The sequence below is a fragment of the Anomaloglossus baeobatrachus genome, chromosome 3 (genome assembly GCF_048569485.1).
Source record: "Anomaloglossus baeobatrachus isolate aAnoBae1 chromosome 3, aAnoBae1.hap1, whole genome shotgun sequence".
Lineage (NCBI taxonomy): Eukaryota > Metazoa > Chordata > Amphibia > Anura > Aromobatidae > Anomaloglossus > Anomaloglossus baeobatrachus.
Genome location: NC_134355.1, coordinates 386750572 through 386765825, shown reverse-complemented (window position 1 = coordinate 386765825; position 15254 = coordinate 386750572). Strand labels below are relative to the sequence as shown.

The 15254-nt window shown below is 43.0% G+C and overlaps 1 protein-coding gene across 1 annotated transcript in view; it reads right to left on the bottom strand.

Annotated features, from left to right (window-relative positions):
- Positions 1-15254, bottom strand: part of SLC17A5 (solute carrier family 17 member 5) — an 80454-nt gene that overhangs the window by 16123 nt on the left and 49077 nt on the right. The window contains exons 5-7 of the mRNA XM_075338436.1: positions 12281-12367; positions 5880-5998; positions 4642-4800 (exon numbers count right to left, since the gene is read on the bottom strand). Coding sequence (XP_075194551.1) covers positions 4642-4800; positions 5880-5998; positions 12281-12367 — 365 coding nt within the window. The remainder of the gene's footprint in view (positions 1-4641; positions 4801-5879; positions 5999-12280; positions 12368-15254) is intronic.

Genomic DNA, 15254 nt, shown 5'->3' with positions numbered 1-15254 from the left:
CACTCCATCAGTGGGGCTTTGTCTCTAAGGCACGAAGTGTAGCATTTAGAAGCTTTTCATTATAGAGCTTGTAATCGCTGCTCTAAATCTGGATCCAGGCAGCCTCAGTGCGCCTGCATTCCTTCAATATTGAAAAGGCAATGCTACCTCTGCTTGCAGCATGACAGAACACATAGTTCGGACCGGAGACACAACTATTCCATTAGACCAGGGGTGGGCAATTAATTTTCCCATGGGGCCGCATGAGAAATTGGGATGGTTTTAGAGGGCCGGACTAATGTAATAAACTCAGTTCTACCCAATACTGTATATACTATATACACTAACCCTCCATAAACAAACAGTAAGTTAAACAATACAAAGATTCAATGAAAATATGGTGGTCAGTGGGGAGCATACATACTGGCCCTGGTGGCCAGTGGAGAGCATACATACTGGCCCTGGTGGCCAGTGGAGAGCAAACCCTGGTGGCCAGTGGAGAGCATACATACTGGCCCTGGTGGCCAGTGGAGAGCATACATACTGGCCCTGGTGGCCAGTGGAGAGCAAACCCTGGTGGCCAGTGGAGAGCATACATACTGGCCCTGGTGGCCAGTGGACAGCATACATACTGGCCCTGGTGGTCAGTGGACAGCATACATACTGGCCCTGGTGGTCAGTGGACAGCATACATACTGGCCCTGGTGGCCAGTGGACAGCATACATACTGGCCCTGGTGGCCAGTGAACAGCATACATACTGGCCCTGGTGACCAGTGGACAGCATACACACTGGCCCTGGTGGCCAGTTGACAGCATACATCCTGGCCCTGGTGGCCAGTTGACAGCATACATCCTGGCCCTGGTGGCCAGTTGACAGCATACATCCTGGCCCTGGTGGCCAGTGGAGAGCATACATACTGGCCCTGGTGGCCAGTGGAGAGCATACATACTGGCCCTGGTGGCCAGTGGAGAGCAAACCCTGGTGGCCAGTGGAGAGCATACATACTGGCCCTGGTGGCCAGTGGACAGCATACATACTGGCCCTGGTGGCCAGTGGACAGCATACATACTGGCCCTGGTGGTCAGTGGACAGCATACATACTGGCCCTGGTGGTCAGTGGACAGCATACATACTGGCCCTGGTGGCCAGTGGACAGCATACATACTGGCCCTGGTGACCAGTGGACAGCATACATACTGGCCCTGGTGACCAGTGGACAGCATACATACTGGCCCTGGTGACCAGTGGACAGCATACATCCTGGCCCTGGTGGCCAGTGGAGAGCATACATCCTGGCCCTGGTGGCCAGTTGACAGCATACATCCTGGCCCTGGTGGCCAGTGGAGAGCATACATCCTGGCCCTGGTGGCCAGTGGAGAGCATACATCCTGGTCCTGGTGGCCAGTGGAGAGCATACATCCTGGCCCTGGTGGCCAGTGGAGAGCATACACCCTGGCCCTGGTGGCCAGTGGAGAGCATACACCCTGGCCCTGGTGGCCAGTTGAGAGCATACACCCTGGCGGCCAGTGGAGAGCATACATCTTGGCCCTGGTGGCCAGTGGAGAGCATACATACTGGCCCTGGTGGCCAGTAGGGAGCATACATACTGGCCCTGGTGGCCTGTGGGGCATACATACTGGCCCTGGGGGAGCTGAGGGCACAGGCAGGCAGCACTGCAGCAGCAGAGCCTGAGGGGCTCCTCTGGCTGCCTTCTGAGTCCCCTGTGTGTCTCCTTCTTCTCTTGCAGGCACAGGGGGGACCTGATAAGACAAGTGCTGCTCCTCTGCTCTCCCCTCCTGCAGGCACTCTGCTCTCTGCCTGCTGCTACTGATGCACTTAACTCATTTGCAGAACAGACATTTTTGAAGTGGCCGCTGTGCAGATGAGCCGGTCACATGTGAGGATCCCTTGGTAGAAGGGGCAGGCAAAGGGGGCGTGGCCAGCATCAACAGCTGCAGGAGGGGACAAGGAAGGCATCCGAGGAGTGTGTGTGTCCAGCATTCAGAGGGAGCGTGGACGACAGCAAAAGGGGCGTGGCTAGCAGCATAGACGCCATGGAAGGAATCCAGAGACTGTGACCTGCATCCAAAGGGGCATAACTGGCAGCAAGAGGGGGCATGACCGGCAGACTGGGGGCGTGGCAGCTGCTTATCACTGCACTGCGGGATATATAGATCCCGGCAGTGAGAGCGGGGCTGAGGCATAGATCAGGCCATGCCTCCAACTCTGAGCTAAGACGGGTGGGCCGGTCACCGATAGTAGGCGGGCCGCAACTGGCCCGCGGGCCGCCCCTTGCCCAGGTCTGCATTAGACTGAACAGTCAATCAGGAATACACCACCTTTCGCAAACAGGAAGCTGTAAGGCAAGGGAAAAATTCTATTTTGTACAATGCCATACTTGTGGACCTAAACTGCTATTTATGGGCACAGTGCCAGACTCAGATGGGTCATTTTGCTTATGAATCTCTTATTGGTCTTCAGCTGCAATATCAGTTTTGCATATCCGCAGTTTTTGCAATTTTCCCAACCTTATGATACACAGTGCCATTCTCAAGCAACTGTATTACTGTGCCCAAGAATTTGGTTTTGTTTGGAGCGGTCCATTTTTACATGGCCGTCTTTAGAAATATAGCTATACAATAAATCAGGTTGTTGCACAAAATAATTGTGCTCCAGTATTGCCTTATCCTCGGTTTCCTTACAAGCCCAATATGCATTGCAAAGCCTCAAAAGATCATCATCTTTGCTACTTCAATTGGGGTTGACCTGTGATACATAACAAATGAGGATATGGGGTTTTAAGTGAAACACTGCAGGGTGTATGAATTTGTGGCATCATTTTTTATCACAGCGTTCTGAAAGCCATAATGTTTCTATCAAGGTAGCCATTGGAGTTGTTTTTCTTTTGTATGATAAGTCTTAAGGGCACATAAATGTATTGTTTCTCTTATTCAATTTCCAAAACGTTAAGTAATTATATATATACACACTACTCTCAAAAAGTTAGACATTTTATGGCTTTCAGGTTCAATGTATGGAAAACGTAAAGTTCACACTACAGTGATATTTTATCATGATAAGTAGGGCATCTATGTAGAGGCATCTATGTAGAAGCATACAATGGTGATTTTCTCATCTCAAGCAAATTATTGAAACAAAAGCCAACAACAGTTGTGGGTATACACCTCCCCCCCCCAAAAAAAAGAAAAAACAATGTCAATGTCTCAAAACTTGTCATGTGGCCTTGAGCACCAAATACAGCTCGACAACATCTCACAATGTTCACAAGTAGAGTTATTGTCTGCTGAGGCATGGACTCCTACTCTTCTTGAAGTGTGGCCCTCAGGTCATTGAGGTTCTGGTGTACAGAGTCGTTGTACCATTCACAAAGTTTAGGGCAGGTCTGTGTTGACTAAACACACCTGCAAACACTAACCCCACCACCAAAGGTTGATCTGGTGACAACAGTGGCTGACGGACAGCGTTCTCCTTGACATCTCCAACATTGCTGGCAGCCATCATTTCTGCACAACAACTTTCATCAGTGAACAGCACTGAGGCCCACTCGTCCCTCGTCCAGCAAGATGAGGACACCTGTGACTGATGGTGTGGTCAGGTGCCCTTGCAGGTCGTCTAGCACGCAGATCACGATGATGTAAATGGTTTCAAATGGTCTGACTTGACACTTGTTTGCCTCTCACCTGCCTTATATGTGCCTGCAATTGTGTGGCATTCATCATCCAGGTTGAAAAGGCATTGTTCACAATGAAGTCATCAGGGTGGGATATGGCCAAAGGATACCCACTTCTATGCCTTTCTCTGACTCTTCCAGTCTCTCTGCATCTCTGATGCAATATGTTGACGACACTCTGACACTCAAAGCTTAGTGGCCACTTCCATCTGAGAACATTCTGCTTGAAGCCTCGCAATGGGGGAAGTATTTTTGATCAATTGTTAAGGGTCGTCTTGGACTCAATGTCAAAATGTGAACACCATGATGAGGATGACTGTTTAAATACCAATTCTAATTGAACCCCAGAAATTTATTGGGCGATTCATGGAAAAAACACCTGTTGTGAATTTTGCCATTAAGCTCTTTCTTAGAGAACAGCAAGTTGTGCAAAAAGTAACATTCAACATGTGCATTCATAAGTTTAAAAGTTTAGAGAAGGTCACTTTGCCTTCACCTGAAAAAGTTAGATTGCATTTTAGGATCATCCTGAAATTTCACCTGAAAGCCAAAATATCCCTAACTTTTTATAACTAGTGTATATGAAAACAGGCCATTTTTTTAATGTGTATATGATATGATCTGTATAACATAATTCCTGCTTCCATTTATCCACAGTCCTAGTTGCAGAAAGCCAGACCATCTGCAAATGGATATGCATAATTCATGTTTTATTAGGTTTCAACTGTACATATGAAACATGCAAAAATTCATCACACAATATGTAAAAAAAACAGGAAAAGAAAACTAATTATTAATTTTATTAAGGTAATTTGAGAAAGTCTTGTGGCTACACCTATGTATCATTTCTGCCTAAAAGCTCTTGTGCATGAATAAAAAGATATTCAAATCATAACGAACATTTGTTAATGAATTATTACTTTGTTCTCAAAAGTAAAAAGTTTAGCAGTGTCCTAGCCTGGTCTTACCTCCTGCGCATTAAACCGTAAAATTTCCTTCATATAGGTAGGCAATAAAGTCAGCAGAGTGTAGAAGGTCCAATTGTACGAAAAATGAGCTACAACAATAGCCCACAGCGGCAGTGATTTCAGCATAGCACAAACCGGTATATTGGTGTCCCTAGACAGCTAGAAAACAAAAAGCCACAAAGACATTTCATTCGTAATAAATTTGGTAACTAGCTTTAGGCCACATGCACTCGTTGAGTAGTTGGTGAATTTTTTTCACTTCAGTATTTGTAAGCTAAAACGCAGAAGCGGTGCCCGTGTTTATATTATACTTTTCCACGGATTGTGACTTACTAATTCTGAGGGGAAAAAAACCTCACAAATACTCAACGTGTGCACATGGCCTTAAAGGGCAGTCATAAACATAACATAACTGTACTCTGCTTAGCTCCTGAACTGACAAGCATGTATGTTCATTTTAGTATAAGTGAGATAAAAAGCTAAATAGCTGGCTTGCACTGCTGTGGTGGCATCAGTCAGGGCCACTTACAAAAATGTTATGTCTCCGACCAGCTTAAAAAAACCCTGTCAACAGATTTGGCAACTATAAGCTGCAGCCACCACAAGTGGGCTCTTATATACAGTATTCCAGAATACTGCATATAAGTGCCCAGGCCACCTCAGGGGTGGTCCGGTCCAATGGGCGTCACTGCTCTCCAATCTGGCGCATCCTCTCTGTGGCGATTGCCGTCCTCCTTCTGAAGCGTCCTACGTCATCCACACTTTCCGGCATTTAGGTCCTGCGCAGGTGCATTTTGATCTGCCCTACTCAGGGCAGATAAAACTATTGTAGTGTGTATGCGCGGGCAGTCTTTAACATTTCCTCACGCCTGCGCATTACAGTACTTTGATCTGCCCTCAGCAAGACAGATGAAAGTATGCCGGCGCAAGACCGCAAACCCGGCAATTGTGGATGACATAGGACGCGTCATGCACACTGGCTGGGCAGAAGGGGGATGGCGATTGCAGCAGAGAGGAGGCGCCGGATCGGAGAGCAATGACACCCATCGGACCCGACCGCCCTTTAGGTGATTATAAAAGTGTTTTTTACGTTATACAGCACAGCCTGGGCTCTTATGAGAGCTCAGTGGTTGTGGCCGCAGCTTATAGTCGTTAAATCTGGTGACAGGCTTCCTTTAATATTAACAAAGAACATCCCACCACCACAGAAAAAGTACAAAAGACTCTAAAACACTTACCTCATGTTTGAGGGCTGACAAAATATATTCTCTCTCAGAGTCTGATATTGTGCGATGGGTTTGAGGAGTATCACTGACTATGCATAACCACAATATAAACCAGACAACACCTAGAGCCCCTGTTCATAAAGAGAAAAACAGAAGTTCAGTTAATACACGTGCTGACAGATCAAATCTGAAATTTCTGTGCAGAGAACCTTAAATGTAATCTGTCAATTTATGTTATCTGACCCAGACACTGTCTAAAATGGAAAAATGTTTAACTGTCATCTTGTGCAGGAGCTAAGGGACTGAAGAACGCACGAGAGGGTATTATCTGATATCTAGATACAATATGCAAAGGATGACTTGCTCGCCTTGTACAGTTGTGGTCACCACAGCACAAGAATCATGCTTGGTATGAAACAGGTGGTGCAGACGCCATGGGACCGGAAGGTAGGATGTGCCATTAGTCTTTTTCTTAGATTAGACGATCATGCCTTCTGATTGAGCACTTCTGCTCTTCAGCCTTAGGCTATATAAATTCTCCATTTGCAAGTTCCTGTACGCCCATAAACTGTAGGTTTTTTAATCCAAAAAGAGACATTAGTTTGATAGGAACCCATCATAAAGGAGTTCACCTTCCCGCTGGTTGTTGTGTTCACATAAAACTGGCCAATTTTTGTGTGCTGCGTATCTGAATTTTTACATATTTTTCATAGCAGTAATGCCTGTCTATATTTACATATTCATTGTTCCACATATCTTAGCACCACAGAGTCCAACTGTCTCCTTTTTGTTATTATGTTTCATGTTCAGTCTGCACTTATTCGCATTAGAAAGGTAGGATGTGCCATCAGTCATTTTTTTTCCATAGGACCAGAGGTCATGATTTGTAGAGATAAAAAGGAATAAAAGTGGTTACATCTAGCTGCTGTTGATATGAAGAAAAGGAGCTACAGTTTATTGTGGATGCGTTTCGAAGTGTTCCACCCTTCTTCCTCAGCACAAACCTTTTTCTTCACATCATCAACAGCGCAGAGGTAACCACTTTTATTCCTTTTTATCTCTAAAGGCCGCTTTACACGCTGCGACATCGCGCAAGCTATCTCGTTGGGGTCACGGAATTGGTGACGCACATCCGGTCGCTTTAGCGATGCCGTTGCGTGTGACACCTATGAGCTATTTGGCATCGTTGCAAAAACGTGCAAAATCGCTCATCGGTGACATGGGGGTCCATTCTCTAATATCGTTGCTGCAGCAGTAACAAAGTTGTTCCTCGTTCCTGCAGCAGCACACATTGCTCCGTGTGACACCGCAGGAACGAGGAACCTCTCCTTAACTGCCTCCCGGCCACAATGCGGAAGGAAGGAGGTAGGCAGGATGTTCGCCCCGCTCATCTCCGCCCCTCCGCTTCTATTGGGCGGCGATTCAGTGACGCTGCTGTGACGTCGCTGTGTCGCCGCACGGACCGCCCCCTTAGAAAGGAGGCGTTTCGCCGGTCACAACGACGTCGCAGGGCAGGTAAGTTGTGTGACGGGTCTGGGCGATGTTGTGCGCCTCGGGCAGCGATTTGCCCGCGTCGCAAAACCGATGGGGACGGGTACCCACGCTAGCGATATTGGTACTGATATCGCAGCGTGTAAAGTGGCCTTAACTTTCAACTTCTGATATATGTTATACGTTCCTTTATGAATAAGATATGGCTAGAAGAGATTTCAAAATCATTGCATTCTTGTTTTCTTTTACACAAAGTCCCAACTTTTTTTGGAATTGGGATTGGAATTGTACTTCAGTATATCATAGAAACATCTGACAAAAATTTCTAAAAACAAAAAAAAAATAAAAAAAACAAAATACCAAAGAAACTGCAAATTTTGTCTCAAATCTTCATGACTGTACATAACTTGGTTCCAATTGCTGCATGAGCAGTTTCAGCTAGTTGATGGGGCTGTCAGACCCCCACCAATCTTGCATTGATTGCTTATTGACGTGATATGTCATTGTTCAGTTTTTGTACAACCCCTTTAAGTGGGTTCTTCTCTGCAACACACATGTTAGTTTCAATTGTGGTATGTGCATACTGCAGGACTAAAAAAGCGGGCTCTTTTCGCTTTGAGTCATGTATTTGTATTGCAGGATAGGTTTCTGGGGCCATATTGCCTTTCCTGATCTTCTGAGACACTGGTAACATGAAAAACTCCTAGTTTTCCTTTAACAGACCTGAGTATAGGCTTTTTCTTTTTGTGCAATCAATTGTACTTTCTCTTGGTAAGTTTTGGTAGGTAAAATTTTTTTGACAGCTTTTTATTATGAATTTTTGGGAAACCAAACTAATAGAAACAATTCCCGAATTGCTGTTTTTTGGGGTGTTTTTTTTTTGTTTTTTTTTTTAAAACCGAGTTCACCATGCTGTAAAAGTCTTAAGACAAATTTATTCTTTGGGTAAGTATGATTACAGTGATCTCAGATTTTTATAATTTTTTTTTCTTCACGGTAACTTTTTTTTTTTATTTTGTTTTTGCTGTACCGTATTCTGATAGCTTTATTTTTTGCTGAAAAATTGGTAGGAGGGGTTATTAGTTGCCAGATGAGTTGATATTTTAGGTGAAAACATTCTATTTATTCACTCATCAAAACACCATGGTTTGATGGGCCTTTCTTTATGAATAAAAAAAAAGGTTTTTTGTTTTGGAGTGCGTGGCTGGAGCACTTTTTCTGTGCACCCTGAAGAAACCAGGGGTTTTTCAGGGAGCTGTTCTTTTTGCACTTATAGTATTTTTTTTCTTAATATGTGACTTAATTTTAATACATTTTTATTCCTTTTTCCTGTTTATTCCATTCTGTGTGTGTCAATATGATGAAAAAGCTACTTTTGGTGATATTTTTGTAATCTTTTTTAAAGGTATTCACTTTACCGGTTAAGTAACGTGAGAGTTTTAGGACTTTGGTTGTTCCAGCCGTGGTGATCTCAATTAATTGTACTTTTTTCTTTACCTTTGTATTTACATAAAAACAGCATTCGTAATGGTGAAAAATATTTTGGTATTTTTTTCGAACTGTATTTCATTTTTTATTGTTTTTTTTTTTTTTTTTTTTTACAAATTTGATTGTAATTTTTTTCTCTTTTTTAGAGGCTTGTTAGGCAGATCTGGAAGCCATTGGTTGGCTACAGGTTGCCAAAGCAACCATCAGCATGAGGGCCGATGTAGTGAAAAGAAGGAGCCAGCTTCACCTACTATTAACCCCTTCACGACTGAGGACGTATCGGTATATCCTAAATCATGAAGGGGTCATCACCACCGGCTGCTGCGGTAAGCCGGTCGTGATCCCCACACATGTCAGCTGATTTGAACAGCTGACATGTGTGCCTTGCAGGCATAGGTGGATCCATGATCCACCCGCGCCTGTTAATCACTTAAATCGCGCTGTCAAAATGTGACAGTGCGATTTAAGTGACCGGAGCGGGTAACGCTCACTTTCCCACCTCTATCAGAGTCCATGAGACGTGATCACATGGAGCCAATGGTTGCCATGGTAGTACAGTGTCATGTGAGGACTCCTGTGTTATCATGACTCACTTAATGTAACAGCAAGCAGAACGCTGGTTGTTTCAGAAATGAGCATTTCTGCATATCTGAGTTGTGCAGCTCAGGTCCACAGAAATGAATCAGCGAATAGACTGCTGATTATTATAGCCCCTTTGGGGACTAGTAAAAAAATAAAAGTTATATAAAAATAAAAAAAAAATAAAATATACACACATTCAATATCGCTGCGTTCAGAAATGACAAATCAAAATATAAAATCTATTAACCTGATCGGTTAACGGCGTAGCAGCAAAAAATATGCCAAACGCCTAAATTATGGGGTTTTTTTGGTCATCGCAAATTTTGTGCAAAATTCAATAACAGGCAATGAAAACGTAGCATCTGCGCAAAAATGGTACAATTAAAAACGGCAGCTCGAGAAGTAAAAAATAAGCCATTACCGAGCTCCATATTCCAAAAAATGAGAATGCTATGGGTCATGAAAAATGGTGCAAAAGGTGTGATTTTTTTTAACCCCTTAGATAAAGGTAAACCTATACATGTTTGGTGTCAGCGAACTCGTACTGACCTGAGGCATCATACTGACATCAGTTTTATTATATAGTGAACATGGTGAATGAAATATTCCAAAACCTATCATGCAATTGCACTTTTTTTTGCAATTTTTCCGCACATGTAATTTTTTTTTTCCATTTTCCAGTACACTATATGGTAAAACTTATAGTTTAATTTAAAAGTACAACTCGTCCCACAAAAAAAAAGCCCTCATATGTCAAGATTGATGGGAAAAAAAAAAAAAAAAAGTTACGGCTCTTGGAAGAAGGGAAGCAAAAAAGAAACAACGCAAAACGGTAAATCGCCTGAGGGTTAACAGTGACATTATAAGCGTTAAATGGCCACGATTGGTGCTAGCATCAATCGGAGCAGTTCCAGCAGAGTGTCCGCTATAGTACAGTATAGTATAGCTCTGCTCCTGAACTGGATTTATCACCACATCATGTACGGCAGATTTTGAGAATAGGTTTAAGAACAAAATATTACCATTGTACACAACTGAACTACAGTGCCTTGCGAAAGTATTCGACCCCTTTGAATTTTTCAACCTTTTCCCACATTTTAGGCTTCAAACATAAAAGATAAAAAATTTAAATTTTATGGTGAAGAATTAACAACAAGTGGGAGACAATTGTGAAGTTGAACGAAATTTATTGCTTATTTTAAGCTTTTATAAAAAATAATAGACTGAAAATTGGGGCGTGCCATATTATTCGTCCCCTTTAAGTTAATACTTTGTAGCTCCACCTTTTGCTGCGATTACAGCTGCAAGTCATTGGGGTATGTCTCTATCAGTTTTGCACATCGAGAGAGTGAAATTCTTCCCCATTCTTCCTTTGCAGACAGCTCGAGCTGAGTGAGGTTGGATGGAGAGCGTTTGTGAACAGCAGTTTTCAGCTCTTTCCACAGATTCTCCATTGGATTCAGGTCTGGACTTTGACTTTGCCATTCTAACACCCAGATACGTTTATTTGTGAACCATTCCATTGTATATTTTGCTTTATGTTTTGGGATCATTGTCTTGTTGGAAGACAAATCTCCGTCCCAGTCTCAGGTCTTTTGCAGACTCCAAAAGGTTTTCTTCAAGAATGGTCCTGTATTTGGCTCCATTCATCTTTCCATCAATTTTAACCATCTTTCCTATCCATGCTGAAGAAAAGCAGGCCCAAACCATGATGCTGCCACCAACATGTTGACAGTGGGGATGGTGTGTTCAGGGTGATGAGCTGTGCTGCTTTTACACCAAACATTATTTGGCACTGTGCCCAAAAAGTTTGATTTTGGTTTTATCTGACCAGAGCACCTTCTTCCACATGTTTGGTGTGTCTCCCAGGTGGCTTGTAGCAAACTTTAAATGACACTTTTTATGGATATCTTTGAGAAATGGCTTTCTTCTTGCCACTCTTCCATAAAAGGCCAGATTTGTGCAGTGTACGACCTATGGACAGACTCTCCCAGCTCAGCTGTAGATCTCTGCAGTTCATCCATAGTGATCATGGGCCTCTTGGCTGCATCTCTGATCAGTCTTCTCCTTGTTTGAGATGAAATTTTTGAGGGACGGCCGGGTCTTGGTAGATTTGCAGTGGTATGATACTCCTCCTTCCATTTCAATATGATAGCTTGTACAGTGCTTCTTGGGATGTTTAAAGTTGTGGAGATCTTTTTGTAACCAAATCCAGCTTTAAACCTCTCCACAACAGTATCATAGACCTGCCTGTTGTGTTCCTTGGTCTTCATGATGCTCTCTGCGCTTTAAACATAACACTGAGACTATCACAAAGCAGGTGCATTTATACGGAGACTTGATTACACACAGGTGGCTTATATTTATCATCATCAGTCATTTAGGACAACATTGGATCATTCGGAGATCCTCAATGAACTTCTGGCGTGTGTTTGCTGCACTGAAAGTAAAGGGGCTGAATAATATTGCACGCCCCAATTTTCAGTTTATTCTTTTTTAAAAAAGTTTAAAATAAGCAATAAATTTCGTTCAACTTCACAATTGTCTCACACTTGTTTTTGATTCTTCACCATAACATAAAATTTTTATTCTTTATGTTTGAAGCCTGAAAGTGGGAAAAGGTTGAAAAACTCAAGAGGCCTAATAATTTCGCAAGGCACTGTACTGTATATGATGATTAAATCTGAATTTGTGACCTGTGTAGAAATTTGCCTGCACATAACACAATTGTTGTAACCTGATCATACAGCTACAAATGCGCTAGATATTAATAAGCGTGTCAGCACTGAAATATGCTGAAAAATGAATGCTTTACTATGTTGTTACCACTTTTTTATTGATAAATTACCTACCAAAAATGTAGAACACATAAATCCAATCCATATAATAGCAGATTAAACCAGACAGAGGCAGAGATACAACAGTGCCAAGCTGAGCTCCTACAAAAAAAGAAGCAGTTATCATAATATGAAAAAAGGAAACTTCACACTAATATATATATCTAATATATAAAGCTGAGTGTATGTATGTATGTATGTATGTATGTATGTATGTATGTGTGTATGTATGTATGTGTGTATGTATGTATGTGTGTTTGTCCGCTAAATGAATCCGCACCGTCGCATTTACAATCACGAAATTTTTCACAGACACCCCATGTGACTCAGGGAACGTCATAGACTATGTTTTGATAGGAAAATTTAACCCCACGCTTTACAGTTACACTCCAAAAATCCTGTCTCCATTTAAAGTCAATGGAGATAGGAGCTACAGCTTATTAATAGGAGCTGTGAGGGGTTGCTATAGGAACAAAATAAATTGTTAGTATAAGAAGCTTGTGTGTGAGGTAATATGATGTCAGTGGAGAGACAGATAGAGACAGAAAGGGACAGACAGACATAAGCACAGACAGAGACTGACAGACAGGGAAAGAGAGAGAGAGACAGTCAAAGACAGAGATACAGCGACAGAGAAATAAATAGAAAGAGGGGGAAAGAGACAGAGGGGGAAAGAGACAGAGGAGAAAAAAGTGACAGACCTGGAACGAGGCAGACACACAGACAGAGCCGCACACATAGACAGACAAACACACAGACAGACAGACAGGAATATATTATATATATATATATATATATATATATATATATATATATATATATATATATATATATATATATATATATATATATATATATATATATATATATATATATATATATATATATATTATATATAATTATATATATATGCCAGCCAATATACACACACACACACACACACACACACACACACACACAGTGTCCACCTATATCCTGTCCACCGCCACTGCTGTAACTTGACAACGGCGGCAGCTGTAGGCATAGAAGTGGTGTCTAGGTGTAGTAAAGTAGACATGCGCTGCGCAATGAAACCACCTACAGCGCCACCTGGTGGAAAACAATGGAGTTAGCATTTTTATCTCGAAAACGGAACGAGATAGAGAAAAAAAGTGAATTTCAAATACGAATCGACACCTTGCATACAGAAATGCTATGATTAGAACGTGTAAAACTCACAAGGCTGCAGACGTGAAGCGATACCTCATGGAGACCTTCCTACAAGTCATTGGGTCTGGTGGATGCGTGGAGTGGCCTCCACGCTCACCTGACCTGACCCCATTGGACTTCTTTCTGTGAGGTCACATCAAACAGCAGGTGTATGCGACCCCTCCACCAACATTGCAGGACGTACGATGACGTATCATAGATGCTTGTGCAAACGTGTTACCTACCATATTGCACAACGTGCAGCAAGATACAGTATGCTGTCCAGAGTCCAGATGTGCATTGCAGCTGAAGGTGGCCACTTTAAGCATCAAAGTTAAATGAGCGCCATATGCGTGACCAGCATTCAATGTTTTGGGGGGTCATGGGTTTCAGATCATAGCATTTCTGTATGCAAGGTGTCGATTCGTATTGAATTGATGATGCCCTACAATTTTTTAAATTACTTTTTTTCTCTATCTTTTTCTGTTTTCGAGATAAAAATGCTAACTCCATTGTTTTCCACCAAGTAGCGCTATAGGTGTTTTCATTGCGTAGCGCATGGCTACTTTACTATACCTAGACACCACTTCTATGCCTATAGCTGCCGCCATTCTCAAGTTAATGGTGGTGGACAGGATGTGGGTGGACACACACACATACATATACCGTATTTTTCGGACCATAAGACGCACTTTTTTTCCTCCAAATTTGGGAGGAAAGTGTGGGGTGCGTCTTATGGTCTGAATGTCAAAGCGGGGTACCTGCGGGGTAGGGAGCTGTGGAGTGTCAGCGCTATGCAGCGGGATCACAGGAGGCAGGGAGGGTCACTGCTGCAGAAAGCCGGCGGCTGGCGAAACCCCGTGTGCCCGCTGCTTAAAGTAAACGAATATTCATTAGCTGCTCCCCGCCCACCTCTCTCTGCAGTCAGTGACTAGAAACGGGTGTGAGGAGCAGCAAATCAATACTTGTTTAATGTAAACAGCAGACACACGTGGGTGCTCCAGCTGCCGGCTTCCTGCAGAGGCTGGGGAGACTGTGTGTCCACTGTTTAGGAGGCAGGAGCAGGGTGCCGCTGCACTCATGTCTGGCCCGGAGGAAGTGCAGATCACTGCAGTGTCCGGGCCAGAGTACAGCATACCATCACAGCACAGAGCCTGCAGTCTCTGTGCTCAGTGCTCACATCGCTTTCACTTTGATCCTGCCTCTGCACTAGAAACAAAGTCTCCCGTAGCTGACAAGGACCTGCAGTGATTTAATGAAGAGAGGTGGGCCAGAGCAGCACAGTGTCCTGCCTCTTCATTACATCACTGCAGGTCCTCGAGATATGGGAGACTTTGCTTCTAGTGCCAGGACCAAACTGAAGCATGGTGAGCATCACATCTGTAAAAGTAAGGCAATAAATAATATAGTGTATAAAGGCATTACTGTACACCTGGATGGGATTGGATCATATATATATTTATACACACACACACACACACACACACACACACACACAGTATATAACTCTATACACACACACCTCTCTCTCTATATCTATCTATCTATCTATCTATCTGTCTCTATATCTATATATATATATATTCCACGATGGGGGCCATATACCTGGTAGGTATTCAGAATGGGAGATAGGAGTACAGAATTTGGGGATATTATTACCTCCATATCACCCTGTCAGCAGTAAAATAACAGTGTGTCATGACCACATTTTTTTACCTTAATTTTTTTTCTAGTTGTTCCACACACACATATATATATATATATACATATACCCACACACACACACACATATACAGCGTTC